The 13,922-nt window shown below is 42.7% G+C and overlaps 1 protein-coding gene across 6 annotated transcripts in view; it reads right to left on the reverse strand.

Moving 5' to 3' along the window:
- The window catches only part of HDAC7 (histone deacetylase 7), a 266,897-nt gene that overhangs the window by 24,521 nt on the left and 228,454 nt on the right, over window positions 1-13,922 (reverse strand). For all 6 annotated transcript variants that reach the window (XM_042448009.1, XM_042448008.1, XM_042448013.1 and 3 more), the window contains 3 exons: window positions 9,145-9,265; window positions 6,619-6,668; window positions 3,130-3,237 (listed from right to left, as the gene is read on the reverse strand). In XM_042448009.1, the coding sequence (XP_042303943.1) occupies window positions 3,130-3,237; window positions 6,619-6,668; window positions 9,145-9,265 (279 nt within the window). The remainder of the gene's footprint in view (window positions 1-3,129; window positions 3,238-6,618; window positions 6,669-9,144; window positions 9,266-13,922) is intronic.

Below are 13,922 nucleotides of genomic sequence, written 5' to 3' on the forward strand. Positions count from 1 at the left end.
AACTTTATTTATAAAGCTCTGCATCTAACCATTAATCAAAATATGCCAGCAAATATTTTCATATTGTGGCAAGATTGTTTTATAGAAATGCATTTTGCAATGTTCTTTCTGTTTGAAGAGTGCTTCACTCAATGAACTTTCAGATCTTACTCAGTCAGCCAAGACTAGACTGGCAACTGTCAGCTAGAGGACTTTTTCTGCAGCTGCTCCTAGATTGTGGAATGACCTGCCAGAAGAGATTTGACAGCTGAACATGCTGTCCAAATTGAAAACAGCTTTGAAGACCAGTTTCTTCCAGCAGACATATCTAGATGATTTTAAATCGTGAATTTTAAATGATGAATTTTAAGTGTGGGTCATTTAATATCTCCATGCACAAAGACCAGTTTCCTATGCCTTTGTGCACTAATGACCATCATTAAAACTGGACCTGCAACTTCATCTCCATACACAAAGGATTTGTAATTTGAATTGACATCCTCATATACCAATGGCATATATATGTCTGTCCCTGGCTTCCACTCCACCAAAGGCATCTGAAGACTTAAACTGAAGTCTACAGAAGCTCATGCTGTCATTTTCTTTCTTTCAGTCTCAAAGGTGCTACATGATCACTCTACATACCCATTTTAATATGTGTACCTCTTATTGTCATTTTAAATTGATGTGCTTTTTAACAGATGTGTTTTAACTGATGTTGTTCATCTGTTCAATGTTGTTGTTTCTTGCCTCAATCCATGGAAGGGGAGGAGGGATAATGAATTTATTTTATTGTGTTATATGTTTTGATGTAAGCCACCTCGATCTTGCTGAAGAGGCAGGATAGAAATAATAATAATCATAATACTAATAATGGATCGAGGTGGCAATAAATAAATAAATACATTGATTAAGTTCTCCTTTCTCTGTTCAATACCCATCAAGCATAATTTGAATAAATAATAACCATCTCCCACACTACAACAGGTCCTCTAGCTGTCAGTCTGTGGTTGGTTGTGACCTATATGGCTTAGATGCAGGTTGTCTGGCTCTACCAACTTCACAGGTTTGGCTGGTGGGGACAAAAGATGGGGGCTTCTTGGTGGCTGCCCATAGGCTTTGCAAATCTCTCATTAGTGAAGGTAGAATGCCACCCTCCTTGCTGTCCTTCCATCAGCAGGTGAAGTCTTTTTTATTCAGGCAGTCTTTTTAGAACAGAAGGCTTATAAGCAGAGGGATTTACTATTTTAACTGTACTATTTTAAGCAGTACCAGTTTCGTTGTATTGTTTTTAAAATGCTTTTATCATTTTAAAGTGCTATTAATTTGATTCGATTTGAATGTTGACCTTTCATATACTTTTTAGATATATTGTATTCATTTCAATTTGTAATCCCCTGAGTCCCAGTTTTGGGGGAAAGGTGGGGAACAAATAAATATGATGATGATGGTGGTGGTGGTGGTGATGATAATGACAACAATGATGATTATACATTAAAATGAATGGTGTGTCTGCTTATCTGTTTGAGAAGACTTTTAACAAGTAAATTGAATCCAGTCACTGAAAAATAATATAATCCTTCCTGTTCTTGTTTACCAAAGTATAATGAAAAGGGGGAAAATCCATGAAAAAACCCAGCTCAGTAGTATTTAAAACTAAAGCTTTTTGTTAATTATTTTTAGCAGAATCAAAAGGCAAGCTCTTTTCAGTAGTGATTTAGGGCCTAAAAGGTGAATGGGGCCAGCCTGGAAAAGTGAGAGTAACTAGTGATCTGCTGCATTGGGATCATTCATGTGTCTAGTTTAAGAAGCACTGCGCTTACTCTTAGTTGGCTTAGTTCACTCTGAGGGATGCCAACATAACTCATTATTATGTCTGCCTGTATGGGGATATCCCTCCATACTCGGAACAACACCAACAATATCTTGACAAAAGGCAGGCTTGTGATTAACATCGGCAATTTTTTCCCTTCTGTATGATTTTTAACACCTTTGCCTAATGAAGAAGCCATATAGCTTTGAAAGTTTCTGTCATGTATTTTATGTATTTTGGTTGTTCCAATAAAAGTTTTTGTCTCCAGTCCAACCTGTTGCAGTGGGAGAAAAATGAAACACTTTGCAAGAGATTGACACTGCCTACCTATTAAAAATTCAGGCTCATCCTCCCTTAGTGAAATTTTCCTTCAATCTCAAAATGTCCAGCATTGCAGAGAGACTCTGAATATAACTCACACCCAGAATTGTTACCTTTGCTGCATTTGCATTACTTTGCTCACTTTTCCTGCCCTTTTTGTTGGGTGCCTAAACTGCATTTCTAAATGCTTCCTTGAAGTTTTAGATTACTGTAATGCTAAAATTTGGGAAAAGTAGGAAAATTTCATCAGGGGGCAGATTTTTTATCCTTTCTTCCCCTCTCATAGTTGCACCCCCACACTGTACACTACATGTCTCTTTATTCAGCCTCTATAAGTTGGACATGTTGCGTATTTGACAAACCCAGTAATGACCATGATGGCATCATGATAGGCATCTTAACTTCAAAATTTAGCACACATTTCCTTCAACCTAGGGCTCATCAGACTTGCTGGACTGCATCCCTCTTCTTCCACAAACAACACACCTAGTGTTGATGGAGGCATTTGTCATGGATTATATCTGAAGAATGGTTAGTTGAGGAAAGTTGACTTAGTGCTACACTACTCAATAAACCTGTTGTTAGAATTTTTATGCTACATTCAGTTGATGGCTAACAACAGGTAGATTTGCATCTGGGATTCTAATGAGAAAGATCAGAATAACCCAGTAACTGTGTTTAGATATTGCCATACTGCAATACCTAAACACACAGTACTGGAAACCGGGCAAGTAGAGAAAATCTTAAAGAGCAAAGATATAACTTATTTTCTTGGATTTGAAATCCCCAAATCCTCCAGCCAACATGGCTTAATGCTATATTTATAGACATTTAGTAGCTGAACTGTGGAATGAGTTTTAATAAAGGCTGTTCTTTCAGAACACACTTGTGCTGCCTCTGTTATCCTGCCCTTAGGTTTTCAGGAGTTTCAAGACTATTTTTGTGCATTATATGCTTGCTGTGTCCTGCTCTTGTTCTGTTACAGAAAATAAACCACCCTGGTAACAATCTCTTACCTTCAGTTGCCTATTGGCCACCTTGAAGGCCAGTTCGGTGACGCTACCAGCAGCCCAGCGTGCCGCATTGCTGGAATGCAGCTCATTCCAAATGGTATCACTGTCCACCTGGAGACAGGAGGAGATGACCAAGAGGTTATCCTGCACTGCATCTTCAAGGCAGACCTAATGCTAACACTTCTACATCCAGCCAATGACATCCCAAACCCTAAATTGGCAATATTCACATCTACATCTGTATAGTTCAACCACAGCATGGAAGGCTGTAGAGAACCAACGGAAAAGCCACTGGAGAGAGAGAAATGGGTTGAGAAGACTCATCTCCAAGCACAAACCCATCCTCAGGTCCACTGAGTGCTTTGGGTGTAAGTCATTTTTCAAACAACTTTCCCTATGGACTTAACAGGGAAAACATCCTTCAAGCAAGAAATAACATTGCAGGATTGTTGTGCAAGCCAGTAAGGACGGCACAGCACTTTACATGTGACAAGTGCTCCTTAATGAAAATATATGATGCTATAGATGGGAGGCGGCATTGCCCCTAATGCATCAAAATTTCATGGGGTTCCCAAAGACACCAACCCCAAGGGCCATGCTCTGGCCGTGTGTGAATTGTTAAAGCACATTCCCCTCTAGCCAACATGGGTAGAGGAAAAGGTGGCAGAGAGAAGATAAATAATCGGTTCTTGTTACCTTCTCAGTTCTGTTTGATTCCTCAGCCTCCCCCCCCCCCACCCTCCCAACATCTTGGTTTGATCAGAAACACGTCATCGACAAAGAAACGGAAAACCTCAAAGATTCTCTTCTGATCAAGTCCATGTGTGAGCAGAACACCCCCCCACCCCCACACACTTCTGCCTTACCGCTCCAGGCGTGCGCTCGCTCTCCCTCTTTCTCTCCGGGTGCAGGGGAGCAGGGGGGGAAGAGAGGCAGCAAGGCCCATCCATAAGGATAGGGGAAGGGAAAGGGAGGAAGATACACAGATCAAGAGAAAGAGAGTAAAAGGGTTAAGAGAAGGAGAACAGGGGTGGGCTGGGAGGCAGCATCCTGGAAAAAATAGAGGAACAGAAAAAAGAAAGAGAGAGAGAGAGAAAAAGGCACTCAAGAAGGTGATGAGCGAAAGTGAACATGGCAGAGAGTCTAGAGGGGAGGGGGAACATGAAAGATAGAAAGAAGTTGGGACTGGGGAGATCCCTCCTCCTTCAAACTAATCCTAGTCCCACCCTGTATCACCAAATCCTAACAGGCCAAGGCTGCTAAGCAGAGAAGGGAGACCCAATAATAAGGAATGACTGTGGATGACCCCATGAGCTGCCACATGAAAAGAACTGCTTTTTGGAAACTATGGAAGGTAGGTCTAGTTCTCACCAAGATGTAAAGCTGCATCTGGTCTGTATGACTTCACACTGTAGGCAAGAGCTTACATGAGAAAATTCTTCTTAATCTCTGTATTTCTAATGCGAAAAACTAGATAGCTGGGAAACGTCTAGGCTAGGATCTCTGTCCTTGACTTTCAGTTTTCAGTTTTCTGTGTCAACAGATACATTTAGAGAGTCATTCTGCCATGTGAACCCACCAACTCCTTTCTAACATGATACTGGTCAAACACAGGTTTATCATGGAACAGGCTGATATCCATGGGGTGGACAGATGGGAGACCTGGCCAGCCCAAAAACCCCTTGACTTCTCTCTCCAGAGGAAGGATGGACTGGCCACCAATCTCACTGGCCTTGTGCACATATTTATTTCCCATTTAATAATGTATTTACACTTCATCTGCTTTACATTGTACTACCTGACTACATTCATTATACTTAGGCCATGTCAAAACAAAGCTTATGACTATGGCCTTGGAGAAAAGCATTATGTGGTTTCATACTACATACATATAATATTATGACTCTACTTGCCTATGAAATCCTGGTGTTTGTAGTTTGATGAGGCACCTGAGAGATCTCTGGCTGAGATAACTAAGTTTTTGGTTGCCTTGTGCCTTCCATCAATCTCCAACTTGTTGGTCCTAAGGCCAACTATGATTCTATGATTCATCCTGCAATTATTTCAGCAATATTTCTTCAGAGGAGGATTATCATTACTTTCTCTAAGGCTGAGTATGATTTCCTGAAGGTCATTCAGTTGGTTTCCATGTCCAAGTAGGGATTTGAACCCTACTCTTGCAGAGTCCTAGTCCAGCACCCAAACCACTATACCGCACTGGCTCTCAAGCATTCTAAGCACTCCACCATAAATTGCAAATCCCAGGAGTCCATAGACGGTTGCCATGGCAGTTAAAGTGGAACCATAGTGTCATAACTGTGAAGTGTGAAAGGCCCCTGGTATCGGATGAGCCAAACAACTGGTTTTGTTTTGGAAATATTTTGACTGAACAAGACAGTTTGGGTAGAACTCCTGATTGTGGGTAGATATCAATAGTACATGTAGGCCTTGGAAATGAATTTTATAATAACTGTATGGTCCAGTTGCATGAATGTGCACAGAAGCCTCTGACAGGTTCCAAGATCACAGGTACTGCTAGCTTGTGCTAGAGAAGTATCTATGAGTGTGTCAGAACTTAACAAATAGTTGAAGGCAGGAAAAAGAAGCTGCGGCCTCCCTTTGCGGTTCTCATCAACCTAACCAGCACAGGTTGGGGATGGTGAGACTTGTTAGGCAAAGATCTCACTAGACCAGGGACGTAGCCAGGGTTTTAGGAAGGGAGGGTCCAGACTAAGTGCCACCATTATAATGGGGCTTGGGCGCGGCAGCGCAGCAGCATGCACCATTCATTTTTCTAATGGAAGGGGGGGGTCCGGACCCCAAGAACCCCCCCCCCACTGGCTACGTCCCTGCCTAGACCCTGGTTTATATTCCCACAGAGGTTGCTCTGTCAAGAGGAGCAGGATGAAGAGAAAGCTACAGAGCTGAGTAGAGACTTAGGGGAAATAGCTGTGCTTTCATGGGAACAGCAGACAATTAATTCTGTCTCCTTCTCTCCTTAACTGAGAGAGGCCTTCTCATATAATAACCCATTTTGTAAGAGGAGGCATACTTTTGAATCAAAGTCTGCACTTGAGCAAACTAGGGAGGCTGACAATTTATGTGAAGGAAAAGCCACATATCAAAGGCTGAGGAATGTTGATCTCTGACTCTGTAGAGGCACCCAGGATAAAGGGACCTCGATACAAATAATGCTTTTTCCGTAAAACTGAAACCAAAGAGGTCCAAGGTTCAGTCCACTCTCTTCTCTGCACTCTCCACCTGTCTGCAACAGCCCAGTTACTCCAGGCCTGGTTTAGACTACTGGCTATCCTGGTTAGAGGGAGACAGGCCAAAAGTCTGGAATAGTTTTTGCCACCTTCACAGTATTCCTGTATGTGTTGCAGCTAGGTGCTTCCTCCATTTCCTGCTAGTCTAGCACACAAAACTACCACATCACTCCTGGTTGTGGGGTATAGATTTTAGGAGAGCATCTGACAGAAGGAAGCTTACCCCAACTCCACCACAGGGCAGCATGACAAACATCCGCTGGGACAGGATTCCTGCAAGAAAGTGAGAAAGAGAAAGTCAGGGTTTCCAGATCTCAGCGTCTGGATCAACTTCTCCATTCCTCAGGGTGAAGGAGAGGAATCTCAGACTGAGAACATTGCCTTATATGGGTTTGTTAGACTTGGAGTTTTACCTGTGGTCAATATTTAATGCATCATGGTTAATGGCTCCACCAGGGATTACCCCTTGCAATATGACCCATGTGATATCATCTGAGCCCATTCTCTGTGACATCACAAGGGGCCATCCCTAAATCTCATAGTCTGATGCAGAAATGTCAGGGTCAGTGATAGTCCTGGCCTGCCAGTTCTAGTTATAGAAGAAAGCATATGTGAACAACACATTATGTGGGATGCGGTGAATGGGAGCATATAGGAATGACACATTAAGTGCATAGCAACATAACAAAATATAGATCAATTTAACTGGTGTGGCTTCCCTCCCAGAATTCTGGCAATTGTAGCCCTGCAAAAGAGCCAAAGCAAAAAACCTTTAGCATCTTCATAATGGTACAATTCTCAAGATTCTCCAAGGAAAACCTTCATGGGTAAGAGAGTTTTCAATGGGTGTTCATGGATACACAATTCAGGATTACGCCTTCCAGATGTGCACAGCTAAAATCCCCATAATTCCTGTCCATTGGTCACGCTGTTTGGTGCACATGGCAGTTGCTTTTCAAAACATCAGAAGAGCCTTCAGGTTGCCCACCCCCACACTATGTGATTGTAAATAAATGAGCTTTAGGGGAAGGGTGTACATGGGAAACTCCAGCTCTAACTTCCTCTGCTTGAACAAGCATGGGAAGGCAGCGGCAGCCAGGAACAGTTTCTCTGCCTGTGTGGCCAAAGCAGAAGAGTGGAAATGGCATTTAAAAAAATAATTTGCTACATAGCTGATTGCAAAGGACCCCCCAATAGGTCATTATCATTGCCACTCCTATCCCAATTGCCCCCAGGCCTTGTCCCCAGAGAGTAATTCACTCATTGTATTAGTCATTATTTTTCCATAACTTTTTTTTAGAAGTCGGGAATCTATCTTAATTTTCATTAAAAGAAATCTAACATTTTTTGGGGGGTGATACCCCTCTATAAGGACCTAAGTACCCTGAAGGCACCAGATACGCATCTGATCTTGGAAGCTAAGAGGGGTCAAGCCCTAGTTAGCACTGGGATGGGAGACTGCTAATGGATACTAGGTGCTGTGTAGGCTATACTTGACAGGCGGGAATTGGCCAAACTGCTTCTGAGTATTCCTTGCATAAGAAAACCTTATGAAATTCAGGAGTCACCATAAGCTGAAAGGTGACATGAAGGAACATACACCACACAACTCAACATACTGTATCCTGAGAAAACCTTTCAGTAGTGCGAAAGGGCCTTTGTTTTTTACCATGAGCGAAACAACTTAGTTTTATTTTGTAAAATATTCTGACTGAACCACATAGGTGTGTGTGTGTGTGTGTGCGTGTGTGTGTGTGTGCATCTCTCTCTCTCTCTCTCTCTCACCATAATGTTTGTTGAGAATTCCTAATTATGGTAGAAATCAAAAGTTTATGCAGGATGAATTTCTGGAATGACTGCTTGGCCTTGTTGCACTGATGGGCGTAAAAGATTTTGAAAAGTTCCAGGGTCAGATGCTTTTAGTTTGTGCTGGAGACCTGTCTATGAGTGTGTCAAACCTTATAGGGGGAAAAGTCAAGAATAAAGGTGAATAGGTACAACAAAGTAATGATATTACCAATCATTATATTATTTGCAAAAGGACTGTCATTGTGCCCCTGTTCTCAGAAAAGTAATACTTTTCTGGTATTGTTGTTACTTGTGACACATTATATCCAAGCCCTGAGCTAAAGGGATCACTGCACATGGACAGGGTACACAAGAGACATAGATGTTTATCACACTATGCTCTTAAAGAGGTACTATTCCAGTGTGACTCCTCTAGCAGCCTCCTGTTGCATGCTGGGATTGGCAGTTTTAAGGAGCTGAACTTCTCTGCCTGAGAATTCTAAATACCCCTCCTTAAAACTGCCAATCCCAGCATGCAACAGGAGGCAGCTAGAGGAGTCACACTGGAATAGTACCTCTTTAAGAGCTCGTCTGATAAACACCATATTTAAAGGTACAGCCATGTTTTCAAGGGCCTCTCATCTGAATAGCCACAATACCTGAGGGACATTTTGTGAAGCATAACCTCCAAATATAAAACAATAATATTAAAAGCATTTCCCAGTTCATCACACCTGAATGACTATTTCCAATTTGTAGACTCGGCAACATTCCAGTGGGTGGCATTTCTTCCTTCCCAGAACAAATGGCTGGGGCTCAGTCCTCCATCTTTCACTTTGGGACTTACAGAGGATGGTCTTCAGTGGAGCTTATCTGGAGAAGTGTTTGTGGAAGAGGGGGCTGATAACCTTGCATGTACCTAGGTCTAGTAGGTGAGAGCTGGTGTTGCTTTGGCTCCTACCTGCCAATTTCCCATTGTCCAGTTTCAGGCGGCTGAGGGGGTTGGTGCCATACAACAGCACATGACGCTCAGTGTGAACAGACTGCAGCTCTTCCAAAGTGGCCTTGCGCCCCCGGAGACACTGACAGAGAGACAAATCCGGGTAAGTCAAGAGAGCCAAATCTCACTATCAAGGCTTTTCAATGATTGTGGAAGACAAATTTGTGAGATTCTAGGATGCCCACCAAGATGATACAGAGAACTTTATACCAGGGAAAATGGACACTTCTCTAAGGCTGAGGTTCAGGATACAGTTGGCCATCTGTATGCACGGATTCTTTATCCATGGTATTCAAGCATCCATGGCTTGAAATATTCCAAAAAGCAAACCTTTATTTTGCCATTTTATATCAGGGACAACATTTTACAATCCATTATATTTAACGAACATCCATAGATTTTGGTATCCACAGGAGGTCTTGGAACCAAACCCCAGGGGATTCCAATGACTCATTGTATTGGCATCTTGGCTTCCAAACAATTTTGTTGTGCCCTAAACATTGTAGGAGTTGAGGCTCCCTCTACATTGTTTCATCTCTTCTTCTCAAGAGCCAGGGCCACTTAAATAAGCAGACATGAGGCAAAAATGAAATTGGGCAGAGTGATAGTTTAGGGCAGGGGTAGGCAACCTTTTTGAGCCGGGGGCCGGGTTGCTGTCCCTCAGACAACTGGGGGGCCGAAGCCAAAAAATAAATAATTAAATATTTTTTTTTTAAAAAAATTAAATATATAAATAAACCAGGACAAATGTAGGACAAAATTTTCAAATGGAAGACACTTTTTTTAAAAAAATGGAGGACATGTGAAAAAAATTACTGATTCTTTAAAAAATGTTAATATAAATGCATGTTTCTGAGGCTTCTATAGACAATTGCCCCCCAAAGGCCCCAGCGGCAATCGGTGGCAGGACCAGGCCGGGGGCCGGTCCCAAGGCCTTGCCGGGCCGCATCCGGCCCGCGGGCCGCAGGTTGCCTACCCCTGGTTTAGGGTGTCCTTCACACTACAAAATTATGACATTATGATTCCACTGTAACCACCAATTATCATCTTCCTCATATTCCTCATCATCATTTCTATCCTCTCTTTCTTCCCAAAGTGGGAGACATACAACAGCTTACAATTTAAAAGAACAATAAATACAATGTTCACACAAGCATACAAAAAATTAAAATTAAAATAGGATTAAATTATTCACAGTATTAAAATAATTCAAACCTCAAATTAAAATAATAAATGCTACTTAAAAAGAAAAAACTTAAAAACAGCTCAGTTTAAAACAATACAGCATTCTCTAACTCATTATTTTAAAACTTTCTGTTTTAATAAAAAGGAATATATAAGGATTTTGCGGGAACAAAAAAGATTTCGCCTGCTGACCATTCTGGCATCCCTAGGAAGGCATTTCCAGAGTCATTGAGATGGTGCTTACACAGCTTACATAGGTCTGCTTTGGGTTCTCCATTCTAAACATACATCTGAGGAAGTAGACTCAAGTCTACAAAACCCATGCAACCAACTTCTTTCAGTTAGTCTAAAAGGTGCCACAAGATCCCTTTGCATACTGATTTTCCAGACTAACACAGCTATATCTTTGAATTCTACCAAAGTATGTTACATTAGTCCAAATGGAATGTAACTCAGGGCCTGAACAGCCAGGACAAAATAAGGCTGCTTCAGGTCACTTTGGAGGTATGCTGCTTAAATGACACTAGTCCTTAGGACTGGAGTGTGGCTTTGGCGTGGCTTCCGGCCACTTAGGACACATGCATCATTTAAACAGCATACCTCCAAAGTGATCCGAAGCAGCTTTATTTTGGCCTGTCTGTTCAGGCCCTAAGACATGTAGCAATTTGGCCAGATTTGGTGTCTCAAGGAACAGGTGCAGTTGGAGCACAAATTTTAAATGTGCAAAAGCATTCCTGGCCAATGCAGAAACCTGGGACTCCAGGTTCAAAGCTGAGTCCAGAAGTATCCTCAAACTGCAAACTTGTGTCTTCAAGGGGAGTATAACTCATCTAACACAGGCTGAATCCCTATTCCCTGTTCTGACTGTTTAGAAGCACCTGTCTTATTTGGATTATGTTTCATACTGATATCAGGCACTGGTTTAGGACCAGGACAGCCTCCTTGGATTGGGGTGGAAAGGAGCAGTAGAGTTATGCATCATCCTCATATTGATGGCAATGCACCCCATAACTCCAGACAACTTCTCCCAGCAGTTTAGTGTATACATTAAGCAGCATGGGGGACAAAACAGAACCCTAAAAGATCCCACAGGCCAATGACTGGAGAACCAACAGGAGCTCCCCAGCACCACCTTCTGGGTTCGCCCTTCCAGGTAAGAATTCTAGACACTGTAAAATAATGCACCCAACTCCTGTCCCAGCAAGGCAGTCCAGAAGGATACCATGGTTGATGGGATTGCAAGAGGCTGAGAGATCCAGCAAAACCAAAAGGGGCACGCTCCCCCTTTCCAGTTCCTGTGTAGGTCATCCACCAAGGTAATCAAAGCTGTCCCCATCCCATAACCTGGCCCCAAACCAGATTGAAACAGATCTAGATAATCTGTTTCATTCAGACATCCTTGGAGCTGGAAAGCCACCACATGATCAAGTCAGTACCATGCCCAAATATGGTATGTTGGACACTGGACAGTAATTACCCATTATAGAGGGATTTAGAGATGGCTTTTTCAACAAAGGTTACACAACTGCCTCCTTTAGGCAAGTTGGAGTGCTGCCTTGTTATAAGGAGGCACTGACTACTCCCTTCACCCACTCAGCTAGTCCCACTCTGGCCTGTTTAATAAGCCAGAAAGGGCAAGAGTCTAGTACATATGTGGTGGCTCTTGCGTCTCCAAGGATTCTGTCTGCATCCTCAGGCTGTACAAATTAAAATGTACTCAATAACACTGGATAAACAGGAGCCAAGGTTACACCCACTGGAACTGTATCAACTACAGTATCCAAGTTGGAGCAGATCTGATTGACTTTATCTGCAAAGTGTCATGTAAATTCTTCACAGTGGGTTATCGAGCAGTCTGCAATTTCTAATTGAAGACCAGTGTATAATAGACCTCTGAAAACTCAAAACAGATCTGCTTCTGGATGGCTGGTTACAGATGGGACAGACCCCTGGTTGTCATGCTGGCAGCAATATATATCTATTTTGCTGCCTGCACTGCTATGGAGTAGGCCATTATATAAGTTCTAACCTGTGTTTGGTCAGATTCATTGCAAGTCTTCTGCCAATATTGCTCCAGTCTCCATCTCATTCACTTCATTGTCACCAATTCCCTGGAGAGCCAGGGGGCTGGTTTGGCTCCACTCCACAAGAGAGGATGCTCAGGACAGATTGTGTCCACTACCCTGGTCTTTTCCCCATTTCAGACATGAGCCAGAGCTTTGACAGAATTGTCTGCTGAGGTGACAGAAAGATCCTGAAGAGCCATCAGGAATCCCTCTGGTTACATCAACCTCCTGGGCAAACCATCCTAATTCTTCACACACTCCCCCCCTCAAAGATTCTGCATCCCAGTGAGTCTGAACATGGCCAGCTACTTAACTTTCCATAACAACAGAACTGCTGAAAGTTCATCTACACCAAGATCACCATCACCCCATCTAGCACAGAAAACAAGGTCCAGAGTGTGCCCAGCAGTATGATTAGGGCCAGGTACCACTTGGGACAGACTAATGCTTGTCCTGGAGGCCATGAAGTCCTGAGCCACTTCCAAAAGGGCAGTCTCAGTATGGATGTTGACATCTCCAGCACTACTAGCCACAGAGACATTAACACCAACTATGAGACCACCTTGACAGGCTCAGAAAGGGAGACTGCTGAACATTGAGGTGGGTAGTACATCAACAGGATACCTATTTTGTTCTGGCTGCCCACCTTTAGATATACACATTCCAAACTTGCTCACTGCAGCACAGAACACCTGGTCAGGGGATGGACTCCCAATAGACCATTGCAACTCCACCTCCCCATTATCCAGGTCTTTCCTATTTCAGTACAGAAAAACCTGGCAGGTAGAGCTGAGAGAGAGAGAAATACCCCTCAGCCTCATGCAACAAAGTTAGTATGCTCACCCATGCCTCAATGGCATTTGTTTTTCCATTCAGTGATTTGACATTCAACAGCAGCATTTTGTACCCAGGGCAACTGTTTCCAAGGCTAGACATGCTATTTGACTTAGAATATTGTTTGGGGTCTGCCATGCCAACATCCCATGGCAACCTGGGATGTGCAGTTTAGAGAATGGTCTTTAGAATCCCTCATCCAGGGATCTCCTCTGCTGCCTCTGGCCAAACTACAAACCCCAGGATTCCAGAGGATGCAGCCAGGCAGTTAAAGTGGGATCACAGTGCTATAACTGTGTAGTGTAAAAGACAACTTGGTAGCTTGGACTCACGCAATGCAAACTACTGGTAATTCTCCCAAAGGAGTGTCACTGCAATGTGCATGTCTTGTGTAAGAGCACTGCATAGGGTTGACAAGAAAACCATTTTTCGTGTGTCTTTTTCTGAAGCCTCCTCTCCACCCCACCCCCACCACCCGGCAAATTGGAATAACTTAAAATTATTTTAAAATAAAAATTGGATTATGGGACATTTTCTGACTGAATTATGAAAAAATGTTTACGAGAAAGTGTTCATAGATTTACTTCTTGCAAAAGTATTTTTAAAAACTGTGCAACATGAAAACTTTTATATAAGACAATGTACTCTATCTGA

This window comes from Sceloporus undulatus, chromosome 2 (assembly GCF_019175285.1).
Source record: "Sceloporus undulatus isolate JIND9_A2432 ecotype Alabama chromosome 2, SceUnd_v1.1, whole genome shotgun sequence".
NCBI lineage: Eukaryota > Metazoa > Chordata > Lepidosauria > Squamata > Phrynosomatidae > Sceloporus > Sceloporus undulatus.